The following is a 25,000-nucleotide window of genomic DNA, read 5'->3' as shown; positions in this document are numbered from 1 at the left end:
AGGAGAGGAGAGTAGAGTAGAGGAGAGTAGAGTAGAGTAGAGTAGAGTAGAGTAGAGTAGAGTAGAGTAGAGTAGTGTAGAGTAGAGTAGAGTAGAGGAGAGTAGAGTAGAGTAGAGGAGAGGAGAGTAGAGTAGAGTAGAGTAGAGTAGAGTAGAGTAGAGTAGAGTAGAGTAGAGTAGAGTAGAGTAGAGTAGAGTAGAGTAGAGTAGAGTAGAGTAGAGTAGAGTAGAGTAGAGGAGAGGAGAGGAGAGTAGAGTATAGTAGAGTATAGTAGAGTAGAGTAGAGTAGAGTAGAGTAGAGTAGAGTAGAGTAGAGGAGAGGAGAGGAGAGTAGAGTAGAGTAGAGTAGAGTATAGTAGAGTAGAGTAGAGTAGAGTAGAGTAGAGTAGAGTAGAGTAGAGTAGAGGAGAGTAGAGTAGAGTAGAGTAGAGTAGAGTAGAGGAGAGTAGAGTAGAGTAGAGTAGAGTAGAGTAGAGTAGAGTAGAGTAGAGTATTGTAGAGTAGAGTAGTGTAGAGTAGAGTAGAGTAGAGGAGAGGAGAGTAGAGTAGAGGAGAGTAGAGTAGAGTAGAGTAGAGTAGAGTAGAGTAGAGTAGTGTAGAGTAGAGTAGAGTAGAGGAGAGTAGAGTAGAGTAGAGGAGAGTAGAGTAGAGTAGAGTAGAGTAGAGTAAAGTAGAGTAGAGTAGAGTAGAGTAGAGAGTAGAGTAGAGTAGAGGAGAGGAGAGTAGAGTAGAGTATAGTATAGTAGAGTATAGTAGAGTAGAGTAGAGTAGAGTAGAGTAGAGGAGAGTAGAGTAGAGGGAGAGTAGAGGAGAGTAGAGTAGAGTAGAGTAGAGTAGAGTAGAGTAGAGTAGAGTAGAGTAGAGTAGAGTAGAGTAGAGTAGAGTAGAGTAGAGTAGAGTAGAGTAGAGTAGAGTAGAGTAGAGTAGAGTAGAGTAGAGGGAGAGTAGAGTAGAGTAGAGTAGAGGAGAGTAGAGTAGAGTAGAGTAGAGTAAAGCAGAGTAGAGTAGAGTAGAGTAGAGTAGAGTATTGTAGAGTAGAGTAGAGTAGAGTAGAGTAGAGGAGAGTAGAGTAGAGTAGAGTAGAGTAGAGTAGAGGGAGAGGAGAGTAGAGTAAAGCAGAGTAGAGTAGAGTAGAGTAGAGTAGAGTAGAGTAGAGTAGAGTAGAGTAGAGTAGAGTAGAGTAGAGTAGAGTAGAGTAGAGTAGAGGAGAGTAGAGTAGAGTAGAGTAGAGGAGAGTAGAGTAGAGTAGAGTAGAGTAGAGTAGAGTAGAGTAGAGGAGAGTAGAGTAGAGTAGAGTAGAGGAGAGTAGAGTAGAGTAGAGTAGAGTAGAGTAGAGTAGAGTATTGTAGAGTAGAGTAGTGTAGAGTAGAGTAGAGTAGAGGAGAGGAGAGTAGAGTAGAGGAGAGTAGAGTAGAGTAGAGTAGAGTAGAGTAGAGTAGAGTAGAGTAGAGTAGTGTAGAGTAGAGTAGAGTAGAGGAGAGTAGAGTAGAGTAGAGGAGAGGAGAGTAGAGTAGAGTAGAGTAGAGTAGAGTAGAGTAGAGTAGAGTAGAGTAGAGTAGAGTAGAGTAGAGTAGAGTAGAGTAGAGTAGAGTAGAGTAGAGTAGAGTAGAGTAGAGGAGAGGAGAGGAGAGTAGAGTATAGTAGAGTATAGTAGAGTAGAGTAGAGTAGAGTAGAGTAGAGGAGAGTAGAGTAGAGGAGAGTAGAGGAGAGTAGAGTAGAGTAGAGTAGAGTAGAGTAGAGTAGAGTAGAGTAGAGTAGAGTAGAGTAGAGTAGAGTAGAGTAGAGTAGAGTAGAGTAGAGTAGAGTAGAGGAGAGTAGAGTAGAGTAGAGTAGAGTAGAGGAGAGTAGAGGGAGAGGAGAGGAGAGGAGAGGGAGAGGAGAGTAGAGTAGAGTAGAGTAGAGTAGAGTAGAGTAGAGTAGAGTAGAGTAGAGTAGAGTAGAGTAGAGTAGAGTAGAGTAGAGTAGAGTAGAGTAGAGTAGAGTAGAGTAGAGTAGAGTAGAGTAGAGTAGAGGTAGAGGTAGAGTAGAGGAGAGTAGAGGAGAGTAGAGTAGAGTAGAGTAGAGTAGAGGAGAGTAGAGGAGAGTAGAGTAGAGGTAGAGTAGAGTAGAGTAGAGTAGAGTAGAGTAGAGTGTTGTAGAGTAGAGTAGAGTAGAGTAGAGTAGAGTAGAGTAGAGTAGAGTAGAGTAGAGTAGAGTAGAGTGTTGTAGAGTAGAGTAGAGTAGAGTAGAGTAGAGTAGAGTAGAGTAGAGGTAGAGTAGAGGAGGAGGTAGAGTAGAGTAGAGTAGAGGTAGAGTAGAGTGATGGTAGAGTAGAGTAGAGGTAGAGTAGAGTAGAGGTAGAGTAGAGTAGAGTAGGGTAGAGTAGAGGTAGAGTAGAGTAGAGGTAGAGTAGAGTAGAGGTAGAGTAGAGTAGAGTAGAGGTGGGTAGAGTAGAGTAGAGGTAGAGTGGAGTAGGGTAGAGGTAGGAGTAGAGTGGAGTAGAGTAGAGTGGGGTGGGGTAGAGTGGGGTAGGGTAGGGTAGAGTGGAGTGGAGGTAGAGTAGGGTAGAGGTAGAGTAGGGTAGGGTAGGGTAGAGGTGGAGTAGAGTAGAGTGGAGTAGGGGTGGGGTAGAGTGGGGTAGAGTAGAGTGGGGGTGAGAGTAGGGTGGAGGTAGAGTAGAGTGGAGGTAGAGGGAGAGTAGAGGAGAGTAGAGGGGAGTAGAGTAGAGTAGAGGAGAGTAGAGGAGAGTAGAGTAGAGTGGAGTAGAGGTAGAGTAGAGTGGAGTAGAGTAGAGTATTGTAGAGTAGAGTAGAGTAGAGTAGAGTAGAGTAGAGTAGAGTAGAGTAGAGTAGAGTAGAGTAGAGTAGAGTAGAGTATTGTAGAGTAGAGTAGAGTAGAGTAGAGTAGAGTAGAGTAGAGTAGAGTAGAGTAGAGTAGAGTAGAGTAGAGTAGAGTAGAGTAGAGTAGAGTAGAGTAGAGGGAGAGGAGAGGAGAGTAGAGGAGAGTAGAGTAGAGTATAGTAGAGTAGAGTAGAGTAGAGTAGAGTAGAGTAGAGTAGAGTAGAGTAGAGTAGAGTAGAGTAGAGTAGAGTAGAGTAGAGGAGAGTAGAGTAGAGTAGAGTAGAGTAGAGTAGAGGAGAGTAGAGTAGAGTAGAGTAGAGTAGAGTAGAGTAGAGTATTGTAGAGTAGAGTAGTGTAGAGTAGAGTAGAGTAGAGGAGAGGAGAGTAGAGTGGAGGAGAGTAGAGTAGAGTAGAGTAGAGTAGAGTAGAGTAGTGTAGAGTAGAGTAGAGTAGAGGAGAGTAGAGTAGAGTAGAGGAGAGTAGAGTAGAGTAGAGTAGAGTAGAGTAAAGTAGAGTAGAGTAGAGTAGAGTAGAGTAGAGTAGAGTAGAGTAGAGTAGAGGAGAGGAGAGTAGAGTAGAGTATAGTATAGTAGAGTATAGTAGAGTAGAGTAGAGTAGAGTAGAGTAGAGTAGAGGAGAGTAGAGGAGAGGAGAGTAGAGTAGAGTAGAGTAGAGTAGAGTAGAGTAGAGTAGAGTAGAGTAGAGTAGAGTAGAGTAGAGTAGAGTAGAGTAGAGTAGAGTAGAGTAGAGTAGAGTAGAGGAGAGTAGAGTAGAGTAGAGTAGAGGAGAGTAGAGTATTGTAGAGTAGAGTAGTGTAGAGTAGAGTAGAGTAGAGGGAGAGGAGAGTAGAGTAGAGGAGAGTAGAGTAGAGTAGAGTAGAGTAGAGTAGAGTAGAGTAGAGTAGTGTAGAGTAGAGTAGAGTAGAGGAGAGTAGAGTAGAGTAGAGGAGAGTAGAGTAGAGTAGAGTAGAGTAGAGTAAAGTAGAGTAGAGTAGAGTAGAGTAGAGTAGAGTAGAGTAGAGTAGAGGAGAGGAGAGTAGAGTAGAGTATAGTATAGTAGAGTATAGTAGAGTAGAGTAGAGTAGAGTAGAGTAGAGGAGAGTAGAGTAGAGTAGAGTAGAGTAGAGTAGAGGAGAGGAGAGTAGAGTAAAGCAGAGTAGAGTAGAGTAGAGTAGAGTAGAGTAGAGTAGAGTAGAGTAGAGTAGAGTAGAGTAGAGTAGAGTAGAGTAGAGTAGAGTAGAGTAGAGTAGAGTAGAGTAGAGTAGAGTAGAGTAGAGTAGAGTAGAGTAGAGTAGAGTAGAGTAGAGTAGAGGAGAGTAGAGTAGAGTAGAGTAGAGTAGAGTAGAGGAGAGGAGAGTAGAGTAAAGCAGAGTAGAGTAGAGTAGAGTAGAGTAGAGTAGAGTAGAGTAGAGTAGAGTAGAGTAGAGTAGAGTAGAGTAGAGTAGAGTAGAGTAGAGTAGAGTAGAGTAGAGTAGAGTAGAGTAGAGTAGAGTAGAGTAGAGTAGAGTAGAGTAGAGTAGAGTAGAGTAGAGTAGAGTAGAGTATTGTAGAGTAGAGTAGTGTAGAGTAGAGTAGAGTAGAGGAGAGGAGAGTAGAGTAGAGGAGAGTAGAGTAGAGTAGAGTAGAGTAGAGTAGAGTAGAGTAGAGTAGAGTAGAGTAGAGTAGAGTAGAGTAGTGTAGAGTAGAGTAGAGTAGAGGAGAGTAGAGTAGAGTAGAGGAGAGGAGAGTAGAGTAGAGTAGAGTAGAGTAGAGTAGAGTAGAGTAGAGTAGAGTAGAGTAGAGTAGAGTAGAGTAGAGTAGAGTAGAGTAGAGGAGAGGAGAGGAGAGGAGAGTAGAGTATAGTAGAGTATAGTAGAGTAGAGTAGAGTAGAGTAGAGTAGAGGAGAGTAGAGTAGAGGAGAGTAGAGGAGAGTAGAGTAGAGTAGAGTAGAGTAGAGTAGAGTAGAGTAGAGTAGAGTAGAGTAGAGTAGAGTAGAGTAGAGTAGAGTAGAGTAGAGTAGAGTAGAGTAGAGTAGAGTAGAGTAGAGTAGAGTAGAGTAGAGTAGAGTAGAGTAGAGTAGAGTAGAGTAGAGTAGAGTAGAGTAGAGTAGAGTAGAGTAGAGTAGAGTAGAGTAGAGTAGAGTAGAGTAGAGTAGAGTAGAGTAGAGTAGAGTAGAGTAGAGTAGAGTAGAGTAGAGTAGAGTAGAGTAGAGTAGAGTAGAGTAGAGTAGAGTAGAGTAGAGTAGAGTAGAGTAGAGTAGAGTAGAGTAGAGTAGAGTAGAGTAGAGTAAAGTAGAGTAGAGTAGAGTAGAGTGGAGTAGAGTAGAGTGGAGTGGAGTGGAGTGGAGTAAAGTGGAGTGGAGCATATTAGATTAGAGGAGAGAAAAGGAGACGAGAGGAGTAAGAAAGCAAAGCAATGCAATGCAAAGCAAAGCAAACTTTTAAGAGGGTTGAAAATAATAAGTTGTTGATGAGTTGCAAAGTTGTTGTTATAAACTAATTTAGCTCATGTTAAATTTGTTTACATCTGTTAATTATCAAAGCAGCCCCTTACCATTCCTAAGTGAACATCTGTAGAGCTCCATTCTTAGACAGGGCTTTTGATACCATTGGATCGGGTTAATACGGACAAACCGAGCAGTGACAGATGGGTCTATAACACTGGGCTTTACAAGCAGTGGATGAGAGGTCCCATTAAATACCTGAAATGAGATCCGCAAATTAAAGGGGCAGGGTCACGGTTAATTAAGAGCTGTAAACTTCAAATTAGCAGAGCAAAAGTCATTTATTGGCAAAATAACGACCACATAACAAACAAGGACGATTTTTGAGCACTGTAAATGTCACTTTCATACAAATTGAGATAAACTTGAAAAAAGAAATGGTTCGACGTTTTTCAAGTTTACCCGAACGCAATCCGCTTTAATCTTCTCGAATTTTTCCCATCCATGCAGGTTATTGGCCTTTCTGTGTTTCTTTTGAGTTATTCTACAGTTTTAAGTCGTGATTGTGATATTTCAGTTAATTCTATGACCAGTTGGTCAGTGCCGAAATTGCGCCTAAAAGTGGGTGACATAGCCCCCTTAATTCGATACGTTAACGTAAGTGCTCCATTAAAGTGACTGTGTCACGGCTGAGCCGGCTAAGTTTATTTTTAAAGTTTTGACAAATACTTGCTATGAATCTTGAAGTTTGCAAAGAAATTCCTCCTAACTACTCCTATACAGTAGAACCCCGTTAACTCGAACTCTGAAGGGAAACGAAAAACTGTTCGAGTTAGCGGGGTTTCGAGTTATCGGGGTAGATTTAATATTTAATTTGCCAAGTTAAAAATTGATTGTTTACTGATTTTTCAGCACTTCAGTATACAGCACAGTGCAAATTAAAATACAATCAATGGCCAACCGTGGCGAGTTGCAAGAACTGGAATTCGAGTTATCGGGGTAAATTTGACCCGAATTTTGATCAAGGGAAACAAAACTTTAGTTCGAGTTATCTGAGTTCGAGTTAACCAAGTGAAAATGACTGAAAAGTGAGTCCAAATCCAAGGGAAATGGAAGTTTGTTCGCGTTAGCGGAGTTGTTCGAGTTATCCGAGTTCGAGTTACCGGGGTTCTACTGTATTGAAATTCAGCTTGGCAGCGAGGCCTAGAGGACACAAACAAAAGAAAATTTACAAGCATGTTTATTTATTCCTTTTCTGTGGGTCACTAGGCGACGCTACCAAGCTGAATTTTAATATATCGAAAGAATCTTATTGAAAAAATGCTGCGGCCATCAAAATCTAAGGGCTTTTTCTCTTTTTTACGTACCGTAGTACCCAGTCCATTCGCTGTGTAGTTAAACCACGTAGCACCATCCAGGCTGAAACTCAGTGTGAACTTGCGCACTAACCAGTAGTTAGCTTCTTGCCCCTGAGTGGCCACGCCTTTAATTTCGTCCGCGTATCCCAGGTCAACTTGAAAAAATGGATTTGTATCACCTCTGAAAAAATGCAAAAACAACAACACACAATAGTGATGGTTTATTCTTCCATACCTGTCTTTTATCCTTACAAAGTCACCGGCATTGCAGTGCTCTGGATCTCGCCGATAATTCCGTTCTTGGGACATTTTAAAACATGTCTTTCAAAGTGAAGGGAAACATTTTGCTTTTTAGGTTTATCTCTTTTACATTGCTGACCCAATGACTATTAAATACCTCCCTCGCTAGATTAACTAGGGCAGCTTTTAAAATGGTCGAAAAATTGCAAAAAAAGAGCGAGTAAACAAAATAAATTGATGACCGTGACGCGTGACGCGAGTTAGCAAGGTGACGTGATTTGTGTGACATGAGAAAGACAGTAATTCGTGACATGAACTACTCCAGCAAAAGTCGTAATTGCGACTTCTGATTTCCTATCAAAGGTGATAAACCCTCAATTACTCATTGCTAAGTAAAACGCTCTTTTAACCTTCATAAAGGCATAATTTGTATTACTTTTCTAAGAAATGTTCCGTTTTGGAATTGAATCCAATAAACACAACTGTCTTCATACCCGTTTGCGCACCAAGCACTTGTCCTGTTTCGAAGCCTTCCATAAGGCGCCACAAAATTACCACTAAGCACAGAGCTGCTGCTCAGGCGCGAGTCACTCCTTAAACCAGTCTGCATACCGTAGCTGCAGTCTAGAGAACAAGGATACACATGAAGGTAGACAAAAAGACGATTAATTTCGATAGTTAAGGTGGAGTGCTGGAATCTCACTCATCAGTTAAAATTTCATCTCATTTCTCACCTGACAGTTAAAATGTGGACAATACTCTGTTAGCAGATCTGGAATAATATTGCTGTCTAAGTAAATGTTTTTTCACATTAGCTTTGGAGATGTGTTTTGATTACTATATTATTTTGAGGGGAAACCACATCAGCTCTAGCTGGTTTCCTGCTGGTCCTCTATCCAGGTCAATTGGAATTGGAAGGGAGAGAGGAAAACCAAGGACAGCAAGGACGAAAGCCAATAACAAAACGCTAGGTCTGGGAATCAAACTCGGGCCACATTGGTAGGAGGCGAGCGCTTTCACCGCTGTTCCATCCCTGTTCCGCTAGGATGCATGGATGGCGAAGTTGTCAACAACAACAACAACAACAACAATATTAATTCGTCCAGATAGTTTTATAATAAGTAAATACATGCAAGAGAAAAAATTAACAATAAAAAAGAGCACAGCCACTTAGAAATAGCTAAGGCTAATCGAGCTAAGTGGCTGGGCCAAGCGGAAAAAAATATTGCAATAAAGTTACAGAGTATAAAAAAAAACGGGACACGAATTCCATTCACACACACACACACAGACAGAGAACAAAAAAGAAAAGTGTATGTACACACACAGAAATGAAAAATAAAGTTCATCAATGTACCAGTTAGTAGTTGGAGATAATCAATTCTTTTAAGAGATTTTTAAAACAAGCACGACTCTTAGATTTAAGTGAGTCATCAATGGAATTCCAAACTTTAGCACCGAAAAAACGAATGTTAAATTTGCCGTAATTAGTCCTTACTTTTGGCAGATAGTATGAAATCTTACTTGCCAGTCTGGTTTGATATTGATGCCCTTTGTTGATACTCTTAAAGAAATTGTCAAAAATTAGAGGCAGACTATTAGCACTCTTTACAGAGTGACTAGCACTCTTTACAGAGTGCTACCTTATTACATGAAATTCTCGCGACACGTTAATTTCGCGAATTTCGCGATTCTTAAAAAATCGCGAAATTTAAGTGACGCAAACAGTAAGTGTCGCGAACATAACATGACGCGAAAATTAAGTGACTCGCATATGTTAATAATCAAGAAAGAATAAGTTTAGTACCACTGAAGAAAGATCAAGAAAGGAATTACCAACATAAATGGATGTTGTCGTCAATTGACTCACTTGTAGACCTTGTGAGCACTGCTCTGTTGCATGTTGCTGTTACCGAGATTTAGTCCCGTTCTTGCGTTTTTGTTAATAGTTGACGTTATTGTTCCTTTGATGAAGTCGCGTTTTACTTATTTCAAAGGCATGTTAAATAATATTTCCAAGGAAATGTAAATTGTGTCTTACACAAAAACGCGAAATTAAAATGATTAAAAATACAAAATATTCGCAAGATCGCGAAATTAAAGTGTTGCGAAATATGCCCACCTCAAAATCGCGAAATTAACGTGTCGCGAAAATTTCATGTAATAAGGTAGTGAATATGCCGCATGCTTTCAACTGCTACAAATTGAGAGGAAAATAGAAACGTTTTTACCTGGGCTTGGAAATGTAAAAACGCGTTTAAAGGCATCCCATCCTTCCTCGCATTTCTTGCCTAAGACCACGACGTCTCCTTTGGCCGGTGTATTACCGCTAACTGACTGAAGGCATAATTTCCCAGTACGATATTGGATAGCTTTCCCATGGGCCACACCCTGGGTCTTTTGGAATCTAATTCAACGATGAAATGGTGTTTAGGTTCAATGACAATTTTGTTGGAAACAGAAATTATTGTACGATGATTACTGTAGCCGGGACTTGTTGAACGATAATATGCAACCTCGTCACCAGGTTCTCTTAGGGACGGACCATTATTTTCTTGGAGGGGGGAGGGGATGAAAAATTTTCCTCTGTAAACTTAGTTTCTGCACCTCTGCAAACATTTTTTTTTCGAAATTCTTACTATTTATTGTTATACATATCGTGTTTGCAAACAATTTGATTTGTCTTTTCAGGCCCTGCAAACAATTTTTTTCAATATTTTTCATCCCCCCCCCCTCCAAAAAATGATGGTCCGTACCTTACTTACTCTATCAAGCTCCTAAACGTGGTAACTGTCACAATTTTGTCAATTTAAGGCAATTCCACCGAAATAGAGCTAACAATGGATTTTCACTCAAACTTTGGCTACTGGTAGTTCATCCTAAGAGAACTTAAGTTTTGAAATAAAAAAGAAGGATCCCGGTATCCGTCTAGGAGCAGGAAGACCTTGAATATATCACAAATCCTTACAACATCAGCAATTATATAATCATGAGTACTGGCTAAGTTCACAGTTCCGTTGATTATTTGTTTTTCTACAATAGAAATTTGTTTATATTTATTTTATAGAAAGAAAAAGATAACTAGACTCAGAAGAGTAGAAAAAAACGATAGGCCCCGGTATTTGTTTACGAGAAAATGACGATTTATCCATCTTGCGAGCCAAGCCGTATGGAAAAAGCCGCCATTTTCTTAATGTGAGCGCGCTAATCGCGCGTAAAATTATGCGCAGTACGGAATGCGCCATGCGATACTGAGGAATTACCTTAAGAACTAAGCGGCTGACTAGAAGCTGATGGCTTCTAAAAATCAAACATTTATGGTAATATTCTTACAGAAGACACACTGTTAAGAGCACAGAGATTAGTAAACCAATATTTTCACTTTTGCAAAGTTGTATCTTGAGTTATTCTAACCTATGTAGTTGGTCATCGCACGCATGAAAAGACAACCCGACTGGGGTCCCCTCAGTGGGTACACTGCCATTACTCAGCGGTTTAACGCACATCTCTGAGCATGCGTGCTGGAGCGAACCATCGTCGCGTAGAAGGAACCAAGTCGAGTCGCTGATGCAGTCAGTGTCAAATACGAGGACGTCTGATTCATTAACTGCGCATGAGTGGGTTCTTGGAATTAAGCATAATCCATTGGGGCTTCGAAGAGGGCTGTGTTTGGGGGAACCTAAACAACAACAAGAACAACAATACTTTATTTAACCACGCGACACCTAGGAGCGCAAGCGCTCGTTAAAATGTGTGCGTGAACGCAAAATTGTATAAAAGAAAAAAAATATATATAATTATCTATGTAAATATGTATTATATAAAAGGCGCCTAAAAAGAGTTAAAAATATTAAAACCTAAAGTATTTACCTAGTAATACTTTAAAAGTTAAAAAGCAATAATATAGACGTTATGCAAAATGGTTGTCATTCAATTCTCTTGTTTGGTCAAGTTTATGAAAACGCTGATGGTGACACTTGAAAATTTATGGAATAATGTGCTACAATTGGAAGTTTCAGTGTTTTTGGTTAAAAGGCTGCAGATTTGTGATTCATTCAAATTTAAGAGATTTATATGGAAAAAGTCACCTTGGACTGCTAAGCCTCGTTTTCATGTTTTTGGTCATATAAATGTCCCTGCAACTTCTCATTAGACAGAACTATGGCCTTGAACCTTCATACACTGATTAACTTTGATCTGGTATTTAAGTTAAAATAATTTAATTTTGTTGACAAGTGATTCTTCTGGGAGCCGAGAATTAACGGCAACCTTTTTTGCACTAAGTCCACTGCATATATTTTTTTCCAAGTGATAACAGATGTAATTTCTGTCGATTGAGTGACTAAATGAATTAATCAGAAATTTTAAAATATTCTAATGGTTTGATGAGAGGGTCCTCAGAAAAACTTAGTCAAAAGTAGTTGACACATTGGCTTCGCCTCGCAGTCTCTATGGCAAATTTACCATTAGTTTTTAATTTCATCGCACTCCGCCAAAACACCCCCTCCCCCCGATCCAATGTTGTTTGACTGTAGCAAAGTGCTTCCAGAAACAAACTACAACATCACATTGGATCAAATAACAATAAAGTTGGGCCTAAGATTCCAACACGTCAACGCTTTTGTCATTTGTTGTTACCATTACATGGAGGCCACGGTTTGCACACGAGTGTTTCACGTGACGGGCCCAACTCGGAGCAGTCTTTCCCGCCATTTGCAGGTCGCGGGCTGTTACAGTACCTAGCTCTGACCTTGTAACCGGTTGAGCAGGTTTGGCTACACACACTCCATGCTGACCAAGCACTATATCTTCCGTCAACTGCAAAGAAACAACATTGATTTAGGCCGATTAGTGTTTGACCAATATAAATATACATTGAAATTTGAATAAAAAGATCTTCCCACCACTGTCCCGCCAAAATAAGGCCCCAAAATCATAGAAGGAAATATATATTTCCATAGGCTTGTACCTAGATTTAGCTTTTGAGGACAACACAATTTCCTTAAAGAACAGTGGTGGCGCTGTGGCGATAACACTCAAATCCCATCAAAGTGGCGCGAGTTAGAATATTGGACCCGGCGTCTTATGGTGGGTTGAGTTTGTTGTTGGTTCCCGAGGGTTTCTCTGAGGTTTTTCATCCTCCTACTGAATACAAACACCCTCAAATCCAAGTCTATCTTGGATTTGGCACCTAAATAAAGCACCTAGAAAAAGGTGCTTTTGGGATTTAAGCAGCATAGCGTACAACTTTTTTCTTCGAGAGATTGGTTGTACTGGTAAGCCCGTTCGCGAGTAACAAAACTTCGCGCTTGTATCTGCAATTTTTGCTTTTCAGAGCACCAGAAAGATGATGTTGTGAAATCAAAGATTGCATTTGGCTTTTGAAAGTAAAAACTATCTGAAAAATATTTATCGTAGCAAATGTTTAATTACAAAGTCCAATAACTTTAGGATCTGCACCTACCCAACACCCACAATTTTAAAATGTCTCACAATATATATAAATGGTTTAGATAACCAAGGGTCAGTAAATCTTGAACTTGGGTTTAAAGACGATATATAGTTAGATAAGGAGATATTTTTATTAAGGTTTCAGTGTTCCTACCTGGCAAAGGCGTTTCAACAGGACAAACAATGTCTGGCTCCTTGTAATCTATGAAGATATTAAAATATATGTTAATTATTTATAATACGACCATCTTGACATCATAGCAAACAATACCACATAAATAAAAATACATCCCAGTAGCTTTTCTTTGATTGGTTAATATTCTAAGACACAATAATTTGATTATACTTTAGTTGACGCGAGGCTTTTAAAAATCTATGTCACTGGAATTTGGCAGATTTTTGGTCTAAACTGTTCTGAATATGATGGTAGGCAACCAGGCAAACCTGAACATCTAAAGGAAGAAATAACCTTAACTTGTGGATAAATAATTAACCTACGGCTACAAATATCGATTTTTGATGACGCGCGGAAACAACTTGAAAACGTTAGCCTATCTTCTTTAAGGTGCAATCGGTTTTCATCCGAGCCATCCGCAGCCAAAATGCTCGTTTACAGTTTCAGCGTACTAATATAGCAATTTTTAATAAAACCGGACTATTATTTTTAGGTTTCCTGCGACACAACTATAAATTTTGGCTGTTTAAAAATCTGGTAAAATCCGTGATAAGGGCGACAAAAATACACGCCGGGGTAACGAAATGTCATGAAAAAGACTTTGACATACCTTTCTCTCCTTCCTTTAACCAGTACCATATTCTGCCAGGAAATATCATCTCATTGTAAATCCAGGGAGAAGGGTCATAAGGCCATTTGTGACGCGCCACTATGGTCCCCCAGGGGATTTGCTCTGTCGATCTGTCATTTGTAGTCAGAAGAGCTAAACCTTGTGACTTTGGTAACCAGGGCATTCGGTCGCTTATCGCAAAAGGTCCGCTTGTCCACTTATCGAATCTTTTAAGCATCGTGACCCCAGTTAAATTGGCAAATTTCTCTGTGAACGTGTAGTGATTCGGAGCTTGCCAAACTCCGCCCCACCTTCCTGGTTGATTTGCATCAAGGCGATACAGAAAGGGACTATTGTTCGTTGGGTCGTGCTTAATGACGTCAGCTTTTCCTAATATGGAAAAGTCCGCCCTGCTAAGCTTGTTAGCTGTGGTGTATGCGTTACGCTGGAGTACTGTTCTGTCGTTCCAGCCTTTGCTTGTGACAGCTTGTACCTAAGTAGTTTTTAAATATATATTTAGTTGCCCTTACCAGAAACTATTTAGATTTCAATTAACTTTGTTCCTTTCATCACTGGTTTCAGCCACTCTACTTTTAATTAATGAACTACCTAAGTAAGTATAAATACATTTTCTTCTACAATGAAGATGAAGTGTTCAACATGACTCGAGCATGGGACAAAGCAAAATTCTGAGTCTCCGACGGGAATCGAACCCATGGCCTCCCAGATACCGGTTGGGCGCTCTAACCAACTGAGCTACGAGAGACTCGTTGTGAGCTGGGCCATTTTACTACAATAGGCCATTTCCAAGTTACCCTTTGCCTCTCTTTCTAAACGAGTCTACGTGCAAAACCATTTAAATGAAAATGAGTTTGATTTGGATGAAAATGGACCTGAAGGTGAAACTCGTTTTCATTTGAATGGTACGTAGACTCGTTTTGAAACAGAGGTGAAGGGCAACTCGGAAATGGCCTATTCAAATCTGGCTTTTAATAATTGATAATAATAATTAAATGCTTATTTGGTGCAAATTAACATTTGGATATGATCAAATGCGACTCACATCCGATTAATCAGAAACGTAAAATTTACCATAGAAATATATAAGAATACAGTTAAAACTTCCTTGAAAAAAAAGTAAAAACTTAAGATTAAAATTAGAACTAAATCTTTAACTAAAATTCGTGAATACAATAAATTCCAAGACCACTTAGCATGGGCACTGTTTTAACACGGTTAAGAAGAACTTATCGAAATTTAAGCTCTCAAGCTGACCCCGCGAGAGAAAAACGAATTCAAAGTTTTCCATATTTAAGTTAAAATAGACGTTTCACGTCAGTTCATAACAAAACAACGCGCATTTTAAGCTTTTCGTACGAGGTTTGACATTCAATTTCTAAAAATGGTTTAGAATTTAATAGCAGGGTCAATTTGAGAAATGAGTTACAATTTAATTTTTTAAACAGTATACAAATTGTAACTGTGCTATGAGTAGATTTTTGGTAATTAATTTTTTCACTTATTGCTCGAACCTTGAGTGGAATCCGTCTTAAATGCGAAACAGCACCGCTTTTTAGATTTAAAAACACGTATCAAACATTGGAATCAGTCTAACAAGTGTCAAATCAACAAAAGAGGAAAGAGAAAAGATGACTTAACAGCAACGCGTATTTTTTGAAGCAGTACAATTGTAGCTCTTACCAGCAGAGTCCAGCCACCCCCAAACTTTCTAGATTGGTCACACAGAGTTTTCACAGGTCTCTTACAGGGCCCATCGACAAATAACCGGTATATTCCATCCCTTTCGTAACCGTCCTCAAAATACTGCCTACAGCTTACTGCAAAAAACAAAAACAAACAAACCAAAAAGAACATACAAACAAACAAACAAACAAACAAACAAACAAAAAAACAATTGTAACATGCACATCTTAGAAGGAAATACGTTGTCGTTCGAACAGCAACTTAAGTTAAAAAAATATAAAAAACGTTATTTTCTAAAGAGCTCGAAGCAATCACATGGGCTGGTTTAAGAGAAGTTTAAAGTTTGTGTGACCTGGGTCGCAGGTGAGATTACAATTTAATGTGCCGTAGTAACTCTGTTTTTCCCCCTGAAAAACTATATTGTACAGTCTTCGATTAACCTCGTAAGAAAAACAAATACTGCATCAAAACCAGGGGCGTAGCCAGCCTATAGGCCCGTAGGCCCGGGCCTACAAATTTTTTTTCGCCCACTTGAGTTTTTATAATATGATTATAATAAATGTTGAAATGAAAAAAAAATTATGACACATTTTCAAGTTTGTAAATAAGAAAGAAGGAGCAAGAATAAATCGCGTTAAAGCACACACACTAGTGCTGTTTTGACGAAATTTTGATAGTCAGCGGTCTTCAAAAAAGCTATTAAACCATACGTTCAGCGGTTACCGTCTACAAGGCAGCGAACAAATGCAGTTTCACAAATATGGCATCTAAAAGGCCCGGCAGTCGAAGCATTGATAGTTATTTCCAGAAAACAAGGTATGTATTACCATTTAGTTTCTGTAGAAAGATAGATGAGAGCTGTTAGTACTAAACAAAGTTCGTGATATTAAAGTAACGACTGCAAATCCTAAGAGTTCTGTGTGCGGTCAAACATGAAACTGAAACAATTGGATCAACGGGCTATTAATTGCAACTGCAATTTACAATATTCCAGATTTGCCGTCTCTGCCTCAATGAGAATGTTCTGAAGTAACCTTGATACTTCTATTATAAAGCTTAATTAAATTATTTCTTTTAATATGTTCATTCAGTTATCGTTTCGTTTCTAATGAACTGTCTATTCTGGCTACGATGGCCGAACACAGTTTGCGCGCGCTCTGTGGATTTTATCGCTGACGTAAGAAGCGCACGCGAGAGGGTTGAGAAAAACAACCGTGGAGCCGAAACAGTAATCACTTTATTTTTTCCTCGTTAAGGTTCCAGATGGATTGAAAAGAGCTTAAAATGACACAGTATGTTCCGTGTCAAAACTTTTGTTACAACAGTATGTCAAAAAAGTTCAGGACGCAAAAAAACTCGGCCATTTTGGAGTCTGACTGTTGCCTTGAACTGTCCACGAGAACCCAGTTAAATGCAGCGCCATCTGGGACTATTAAAGTGCTTCGGTGGGATTTCACACAAATGCGCCGATTTTTGACAACCAGCCATTATCAGATTTATAAAAAATTGGCAAAGACAACACTTCAGGAGACAATCAAGAGGCATTTTGCAACAAAAGAATGGAAATCTAATAGAGGGATTTTTTATGCTCTGCTGGGACATGTTAAAAAAAATTAAAATTCCCTCTTTGGAAACCCTATTTCTTTATGACATATTTGATTTAATTTTCAAAACAGCACTGCCACAAGTCAAACCGATGGCGAAGATCCAAAACGGAAACGTTTGACAGGTATACTATCTATTGGCCGCCAGGTTTAAATTTTTTAATACCACAGCCATGTTGTTGATTTTAAATAACTGAAATACTTTTTCTCGAGCTGTTTTTTTCCTTAAACAGCCAGAAAAACTAAAAGACATTGCAATCGTAATTTTATCTTATACAAATAACAAAATAGTGAAGCTAAAGACATTGAACAAGTTTGAAGATAAGTTAAGAATAAAATGCTGCCACATATGAACCGTGGAAAATGTAAAGTACTTTTTTTCATTTTTTCATTGAAGAATCAGATGTGACCAGCAGTGATAGTGTAGAGTCTGTGGACCCAGACAAAAGCTTGAAACATGGATCATCAGGTGCCTCACCCTTTCACATCCTTGATCTTCCTGAGGAGATATTGCTTACTATTTTTAAATACCTTCCATTGAGAGAAGCTATAGCAAACATATCTAGAGTTTGTAATCATTTCAAGAGATTGGTGAACAGTGGAACAATGTGGAAATCATTTGGATTTTTGGACGATTTTGGTTGTATTAAGTACGACAAAAACGTTTTTGATACCATATTTGATCATTCTCATCAGTTTCAGGAGTTGTATTTTAATGGCGACTTTGAAGCATTACTATCCCAAGTACCACTTGATTATGTGTACTCAAAACTATCTGCATGCTGTAACTTGAAAGTCTTAGATTTAACTACAAATAGGAGTGTGCGTGAAATTCCATTTGTTGTAAGTATGCCCAACCTAGAAAGTCTATTTCTTGAATGGTGTACACAGCTGATTCCAGATTCAGTCGTAGCTCTCTTATCGAAAGAACATCTTTGTCCCAAATTGAAGCAATTAAGCATGCGGAGGTGCGAGCAGTTTTTGGAAACAGAAATCATGACCATTGTTATTTCACACAAAAAGCTTGAACGACTGGATATAAGTCACACAAGGGTGTTTAATGTTCAGTGCACTCTCAATATGATTAGTTCACTTCCTCGCCTCAAAGAGTTTGTGCTTTCTCCAGATTTAGACGAAAATAGTGAGGAGGAGTGGGAGCGTTTTCAAGCAAAATTTCCAATTCTTCGCTTTGAGTTAATGTAGTGCTTGGGGAAAAACGTTTTGCACGAACTGTTGAAATCCTGGAGAAAAGTTGTTGCTAAAATAAATGAAAGTTGACTGTTAACTTAATTTTAAACTTTCATTTCCCCTGCTTTCAGCCCGCCCTGCCGAAAGCAATTTGGTCAGTACGGCTGCACAAGTTCCATTCCCAGAATATGTGGACATTGCCTCCACACAATTCAGGAATACAGATGACGAAATCAAGCTAAGTATTCTTTGTGAGAACTCAAAACACCCAAATGTGTGGCAAAAGTTTACTTTCCCGTCACACAACATTGATGGTAAACAGAGAAAGGTGAACTACCAAATACTTGAACGCTACCCTTGGATGAGATACTCGATCTCGAATGACTCTGTGTATTGTGGTGTTTGCTGTATGTTTAGCAATGAAGGTCAGGGTGATGTTTTCTGTAAAGGTAAAGGCATGAATGACTGGAAAAATTTATCAACGTGTATTAGTCGTCATCTGTCCATGAAAAGCAGCCACCATGGATTTGTTGTTGATGCAACGAATTTCGTCCGGGTAAGGACCGGGGGGGCCGACATTTTAAGTGAATTAGACAAGCTACGAAAGGAGAAAATTCAAAGAAACAGGTACATTCTTAAGGAAATTATTGAAGTACTTATTTTGTGTGGTAAACAAAACATACCAGTTCGTGGTCATACTGAAGAAGATAGCAATTTCAAAGCGATACTGGAACGAGTTGCTGCCTCAAATACGGTTTTACTTGATCATCTAAAGAATGCCTCCCGAAACGCAACCTACATAAGCCCAGCAATCCAGAATGAAATTATCGACCTTTGTGGTAAACGTGTTCGTAATGCTCTTGTGGAAGAGTGTAACGCAGCTCAGTGTTTTTCCTTGTTAGCAGACGAAGCAACAGACAGTGCAACTATTGAGCAAGTATCTATTTCAGTGAGGTATGTGCATCATAAAGACACTGGTGATATTCAAGTCAAGGAAGAATTCCTGGGTTTTAAAGAGGCACCTGGTCGGACAACAGCGGCTGTAATTGCTGATCTTCTTTTAAACTCCCTAAAAGAGTACAAAGTAAACACTAACACACTGCGGGGGCAGGGATATGATGGAGCTGCCAATATGGCAGGTATCCGAAATGGGGTCCAGGCTAAAGTGAAGGAAGCCCACCCAAATGCGATATACGTTCATTGCCAATCACACGCATTAAATCTCAGTATTGTCCACAGTTGCCAAGATAGAATTGTAAGGAACATGATGTCCACGGTACAGGAAATTGCATTTGCATTTTCTTTCTCAGCTAAGCGACAGCACCAATTTCAGGAGAAGTTAAAAGAAACACCTGAAAGTCAAGAGCAAATGGGACGACGAGCAAAGCTGCGAACACTTTGCGAGACTCGTTGGGGTGCAAGAGCTGACGCATTGTGTACTTTTAAGTCATCTTTCGATGTCATCTTAAAGGCTTTGGAGGTGCTTGACACTATACAGGACTCCAAAGCGAGAGGCTTTATAAATAGCATGCTCAAGTTTGAGTTTATAATAGCATTAATTGCTTCCGAATGGCTGCTGCAATTTATTGTGCCGTTGACCAATTATCTTCAAACAGTTGATTTAGATTTACTTCAAGCACACGCTCAGGCCAATGTCGTTATCCAGTCACTTCGCAATGAGCGCAAGGACGAGTCCTGGAATAAGCTGCACGAAATGGCGGTATCTCTTGCAGTGAAGCATGATGTCGCAGTGTGTAAACCCAGACTAGCTGGTCGGCAGTTATTTCGAGAAAACGTTCCAGCAGATTCAGTCAGTGAATACTACAAGCTAGCGATGTATTATCCGTTCCTTGACCATTTAATATCGGAACTTGATTCCCGCCTTATCAAACCAAGTCCACTATTCAAAGTAACAAATCTTTTGCCGAAAAATGTTGGCAACTGGTCTCCAGCTGAGATCAGTGCTAAAGAAATTTTGGACGCGTATGATCCCGATATTCCAGAAGATATTCAACAGTTGCACGAGAGTGAATGCCTGCGGTGGAAATTGCGCTGGGACAAGGTGGACAATCCTCCAGCCACCATTGTTGAAACGCTTCCTCACTGTCGACCACAAGAATTTCCAAATTTATCGAGGGCATTCACGGCACTTCTTACTCTGCCGATAACTACAGCCACTGCAGAGAGGTCTTTCAGTGCGTTGAGAAGACTTAAAACCTACTTGAGGTCAACGATGAAGGAAGATCGCCTGAGTGGACTTGCACTTATGCATATCCATAAACACGATGTGTCATTGAATGCTGAAGACATCGTTGATGATTTTGCGGCCTCTGGAAACAGGAGGATTGAGCTCCTTTTTTAGCTATTAGCTAGATTACTTTAGTGATAGGTTGACTTGTAACAGTGTATCGTTGGAGGAAGTCACTTTTAGTTGGTATTGAGTTCTATAGCTCAAACAAACAACAAAGAAACAATAAAATCATTTTTGAGGGTCTCTGCATAACAAACCTTCCGGCGAAGCATTTTACTGGGTCCCCTTAAACGCGGCCTTTATAATTTAGAGATCAGGCCTACAACAAGTTGAAAACCTGGCTACGCCCCTGAAAACCGTTTATTTTTTGGAAGAGTTTTAAGCTTGTACAATATTTAACTGTGTTGGCAATAATTCTTCTCTGACATGAAACGTGAGAGACACGGCGGCCTAATGGTTAGCGCGCTGGACTCCGGATTGAGCGGTCCGGGTTTAGGCGTGAAGGGGGGTTATTGTATTGAGTTCCTAGGCAATACACTCAACTCTAAAAGTGTCCCTCCCAACACATGGGTACAGAAGTTTCTCAGAGAAACCTGACAAATACCGGAGAACTTGCGATAGACTAGGGGGAGTAGATATATTCCTAGTCACTTCATGTTGTGCTCACTGGTATACACTACTCCGACAGTGTAGGTCTATGCCCGAGCGCAACTTTACGTTTTTAGCTTTTTTATTTTTACAACAAATGTTTATAAACGGCAACTTACTGTAACATTTGCTCCTGTAACAAGTAGACATTTCAAGAGTTTGTCCTATGCAGTCACCGTCTCTAATGCATGAGCGTGTACGATATCTTTCTCCCGGTCCACAGAACTGACTGCATGCTGACCAGCGGGACCACGGGCCAAAATCGCTTTCGTCACCTCCTTCTTAAAAGAAGAACAAAAAACAGAAAAGTCACCATAATCCAACAAATTAATTTCGGAGTTTATTAAGTTCGTGTCGTATTTACTCGCCCAGTCCCTACTATTCCCTTAAATGATTGAATAATTTAACAAGCAAAATTATGTGATAGTCCTCAGCTTGTTGCAGCTTCACGTTCATAGAAATCAAACACCTTTATTGCTAAAAGGGTTCACACCAGGCCTCGTTTTAGAGAAGCGAAAGGCAACTCAAAATAACCTGCACAGTTTTGGCGGTTTTAATTTATAGTTTGTGAGATGACAGGCGTCTTCTTTAAACTAAGGAATCTATCGTAACATTCCGGTTATAAGACCCCCCCCCCGCTTATTAGCCCACCCGGTTATAGGCCAATCAACCTAGAAACAAAAAAAAAAATACATCCGATTATAAACCCCCTTTGCCGGATGACAGTACTGAACAGGGCTAAATGTTTCTTCATTATGCGTTTTTAACTTGAAAACGTATTTCGATCAACACTCCCGTGGTTCGTATTGAAACGGTTTTTTTATTCCGCTTATAAGCCTTCCCGTATATAAGCCCCTCCGCTTTTAAGCCCACACAAAACCCCTTACGAAGTTGTTTATGCCCAGGGACTATAACCGGAATTTAACAGTGTATTGGCATTTATTTCACAACTATTTCAGAGATTAATGGTGGGACACTCCACCACACGTTTGTCAAAACTGTCAGTTTAGAAACCAGGTAACTTCCCGATAGTCCAAACAAGGGTTGTTTCCTTTCTAAATTAATTCTTGACATTTATCTTGAACTCGGCTTACTTATACTGATTTCTGGATCCGTTGAGGACATTTACTGCGCGCTCGTTCGTTTTTGAAATGACGCGTATGATTTTAAACCAAATCGCACTCTACTCAGTTCAATAACTATTAAAAATCACCTTCGCTTACTCAAAGTCATTTTAAAGCCGCATTTTGATCAGTAGAAATGTTTTGTATATATGCAGTATCACTCAAAATAAAATACATTTTACTGTAAACAGCAAATGCAACTAACTTTACTTTGGAGGTTTTTCTGTTCCGCAAAGAAGCGTCCAGTTTTTTGAAAGTGCAGTGGTGTATGTAGGTAAAATGCAGCACTAACTGTGAACTTAAAATGATCAAAAAGCACTGGGTCTGTAATATTTTATGATTGCAATTAAGGAAAACTTTTTTATGTAAGCTCTACTGTTTTTTTAAATAACAGAAAAACCCGCCGAGACAATAAGGCTTAGTCCAATTGTCAATAATAAATACCTTTTTTTAAACAAAACATCAAGGCTGTCAAAAATTTCAAACTTTGAAAACAACTCAGAAAACTAAACTAAAATTACAACTCAAATAAAGTGTTAAAATGGTACTTAGCAGGTTGTACTATTATTGAATTGTTACAGGTCAACGCTTATTTGCAATGACAATATGCTTGAGAAAGAAAGAGGTTTCAAGATTAAAAAAAAACACAGATCAACGTGCTATTTTTATTTTACTATATTGTCAAAATACTAGGAATTAAAAAAGAAGTTTTTCGACTTACCTGTTATCATCGAAAAGGAGAAGATCCCAAATAATATGGCAAGTAAAAGAACCTGTGACATGCTGATCGTTTCACGACAATTAGCTTGAAATGTCTTTGCGAAAGTCGATGTTTACCATTTAAAGCAGATTCTTTGAGCGTGAAGTTTAAAATACAGAAGTAACTTCAACGCTTTCGGGTGTTACAAAATCAAAGATTAACACCAATTGGCAAATTTACACATTGTTGCGAACTACATTAGTTTCTTTCGAAAATGTTTTGATTCTCATTGTTATGACATCATTGTTTGTGGTGACTTTCGAGAGGGACTCATTGACATAGAAATTGACATTTCTAAAGATCGTCTCATTGACTGGTTTTTGAATAGAAACCGGATCAGCCTGCTGGTGCTCCTATTCTTTTGATTGGCGTGTTCGTGTCGAGCGGCTTCTTTTGATGTGCTTGATTGGAAACTTACTTGGATCATTCAACCCATCTACTCAAGGGCAAAGTTTTCCATGCAATGCTCTGATGTCAATGTGTGGATGCTCAATTTTGTAAGTACATTTTGCTATTGCATATACAACGGAATACCTTTTACAAAGGCAAAGTTTTTCCTAATGGTTTGCGTAAAGAATGATACCCTAATAGGTTATCTCTCTTTATCAAAAATAACAATAACATTAACACTTTTAATTGCGTACCAAAGAAATAACAGATCTGGTAGCAAATAAATTCAGTTTCCAATAAAATTTGCGAAGACTAACAATTTGGCAATTTCAAGCGGCAATTTATCGCTATCGTCGAGGTTTTAGTACATGCGCGATTTTCTCCAGTAATTGTTTCGATGAGCGAGTGGGTTTCATTACGTTTGTTTATTACATTGGAAGGTTCTTTACAACAGCCCTGTACAGAAACTTATTTATCGATCAATTAAAATCTTTTCAAAGAATTATACAATGAAAAGTTTACCTTGTAAAATAATGAAAAACTCTGTTTATTCTCCCGACTGAACTCAACAGGTAAACAGGTAAGTGGCGCCAAAAGTTAAAGTCCGCTGGTCAGAACAAGGCCCCTTACGTTTTTGGGTTGTTTGGTTCACATCTGCTTGAATCACTGAAAGTAGTTCCACCCTCCCCTCCCCCCACCCCCCCTTCCACCCACGGGGTTTTTGCACTCTCCCCAGTTTTCGCACGCGTTCGTAAACCAAGATGGCGGCCCGTCGGACTGAACGATCGATCTCTTCGACTTCACGAAAAAATTGGGGACTGTGAACAGTCTACACCGAAAGCTGTATACTAATACTAGTAGATCGCTATTTCATGCCTCATTTTCATCTTATGTAAGCACCACATTGTGCAGCAAAATTCAATGACAAATACTTGGATGAGGTTAGTTGTCTGCCGTGAACTGACATTGACGTTTTTTTTTCGAGAAGTGGGGGAGGAACAGGGGGTGAGTTGAGGGGTTTTGAACCTTTACGTACTCGGAAAGAAGATAGACTGCAAACTATTTTGCTTTCTATTTTTTTAATCATTAGTTACCTTGGTATTGAGAAGTATACGTTTACCGTGTTGCACACCAACTAAGTAAAAGTCTGTTTTGGGCCAAGTGGCTCATAGGTTACCCTATTCCCCCTATTCCTCCTCCCTCAGCATTAAAATCGCCAGTACCAAGCATTTATTATTATTTATATACTTGGATGGGAAGAGGCGCTATGACAGTAAAGTGTCTTGCCTAAGAACACAACGCAATAACCCCTACCAGAGCTCGAAGCTGGACTGCTTGACCCGGAGTCACGCTAACAATTAGGTGACCGCGCGCGCATGCCTGATAAGAGTTGAAAAAGTTATAATATGCTCTTACAACATAGTAGAAGCATACTATAATTGGTAATTAATTCTTAAGACTTTGTACGCGAAACGAGAAAAACAAACAAACAACGACAACAACAGCAACAACAACAACAACAACAACAGGAAACTTTATTTGCACTACTGTTTTATACAGGTGGTGAAATTTTTAATCTAATATTGGTTTTATAAGTTTACGTACCGGTTGCATAAAAAAAAAAAAAAAACCCGGTTACAAAGGCTATGGTTCATTACATACATACGTATCCTATATCTATAAGATAAATTACGGGATACAATTTTCAAAGCAAAGTGCTTTTGGAGTGCTTTTGATTGCAAATTAATAATGCACAGGCATGAAAATATTCGTTTAATGAAAGGCACAAATGAAAACCCGTTCACAGAAAGTTTTATAAATCAGTGAACGCCAGGGAAATCTGATTTTAAACGTCCATTTTCCCATTTCAGAAATCGCACGGTAAATTTGGAAATCACTGTCACTGGACGCAAGGAAAACACGTGTAAGTCATCCCACATTTCACATAGAGCAGTTTTTAATTGAGTGTCGTAAAACCAAAACCAAAGTAATTACTCTGGCCAATCACAAAGGACACAGACAATCCAGTGAACCAATCAAAACTCGAAGCAAATACATGTAGCCGGCACGAAGCGCGCGAAAACGTGCGCGAGCTAGTTACGATTGGTTTTGGTTTTACTCCTGATTGGCTGAGAAAGTGGCGCGAGCTTTTTAAGCCAATCACTAAGCGTAGTAATGCAAAACCAAAGCAAACGTAATTTACTTTCGACACTCAAGTGAAAACCGCTCTATTTAGGGCTAGTTTGTTTTTTTA

The 25,000-nt window shown here is 39.4% G+C and overlaps 2 protein-coding genes and 1 long non-coding RNA gene across 5 annotated transcripts in view; 2 read left to right on the top strand and 1 right to left on the bottom strand.

Moving 5' to 3' along the window:
• LOC144664674 (uncharacterized) overlaps positions 1–22,498 on the bottom strand; it is a 59,769-nt gene extending 37,271 nt beyond the window's left edge. The window contains exons 1-11 of one of the 3 annotated variants that reach the window (XM_078525858.1): positions 22,318–22,498; positions 20,592–20,753; positions 14,779–14,915; positions 13,078–13,570; positions 12,447–12,494; positions 11,480–11,659; positions 10,256–10,520; positions 9,073–9,248; positions 7,336–7,465; positions 6,611–6,782; positions 5,354–5,501 (exon numbers count right to left, since the gene is read on the bottom strand). In XM_078525858.1, the coding sequence (XP_078381984.1) occupies positions 5,354–5,501; positions 6,611–6,782; positions 7,336–7,465; positions 9,073–9,248; positions 10,256–10,520; positions 11,480–11,659; positions 12,447–12,494; positions 13,078–13,570; positions 14,779–14,915; positions 20,592–20,753; positions 22,318–22,378 (1,972 nt within the window). In that variant the 5' untranslated portion in view covers positions 22,379–22,498. The remainder of the gene's footprint in view (positions 1–5,353; positions 5,502–6,610; positions 6,783–7,335; positions 7,466–9,072; positions 9,249–10,255; positions 10,521–11,479; positions 11,660–12,446; positions 12,495–13,077; positions 13,571–14,778; positions 14,916–20,591; positions 20,754–22,317) is intronic. The other 2 variants (XM_078525857.1, XM_078525859.1) reach the window with 2 other exon arrangements.
• LOC144666688 (52 kDa repressor of the inhibitor of the protein kinase-like) lies at positions 15,542–20,023 on the top strand. The gene is made up of 4 exons (XM_078528075.1): positions 15,542–15,597; positions 16,458–16,510; positions 16,783–16,854; positions 17,705–20,023. The coding sequence occupies exons 1-4, from the start codon at positions 15,542–15,544 to the stop codon at positions 19,933–19,935; spliced, it is 2,412 nt and encodes an 803-aa protein (XP_078384201.1). The 3' UTR covers positions 19,936–20,023.
• Positions 22,499–24,464: 1,966 nt separating the features above from the next.
• Positions 24,465–25,000, top strand: part of LOC144664860 (uncharacterized) — a 788-nt gene continuing 252 nt past the window's right edge. Inside the window, exons 1-2 of the long non-coding RNA XR_013572871.1 lie at positions 24,465–24,699; positions 24,983–25,000. The exon at positions 24,983–25,000 is cut by the window's right edge and continues 252 nt beyond it. This is a non-coding gene — a long non-coding RNA (uncharacterized LOC144664860). The remainder of the gene's footprint in view (positions 24,700–24,982) is intronic.

This window comes from Oculina patagonica, chromosome 9, assembly GCF_052425735.1.
Source record: "Oculina patagonica isolate OP01 chromosome 9, crgOcupat, whole genome shotgun sequence".
Taxonomy (NCBI): domain Eukaryota; kingdom Metazoa; phylum Cnidaria; class Anthozoa; order Scleractinia; family Oculinidae; genus Oculina; species Oculina patagonica.
This window is presented reverse-complemented; position numbering and strand designations above follow the sequence as displayed.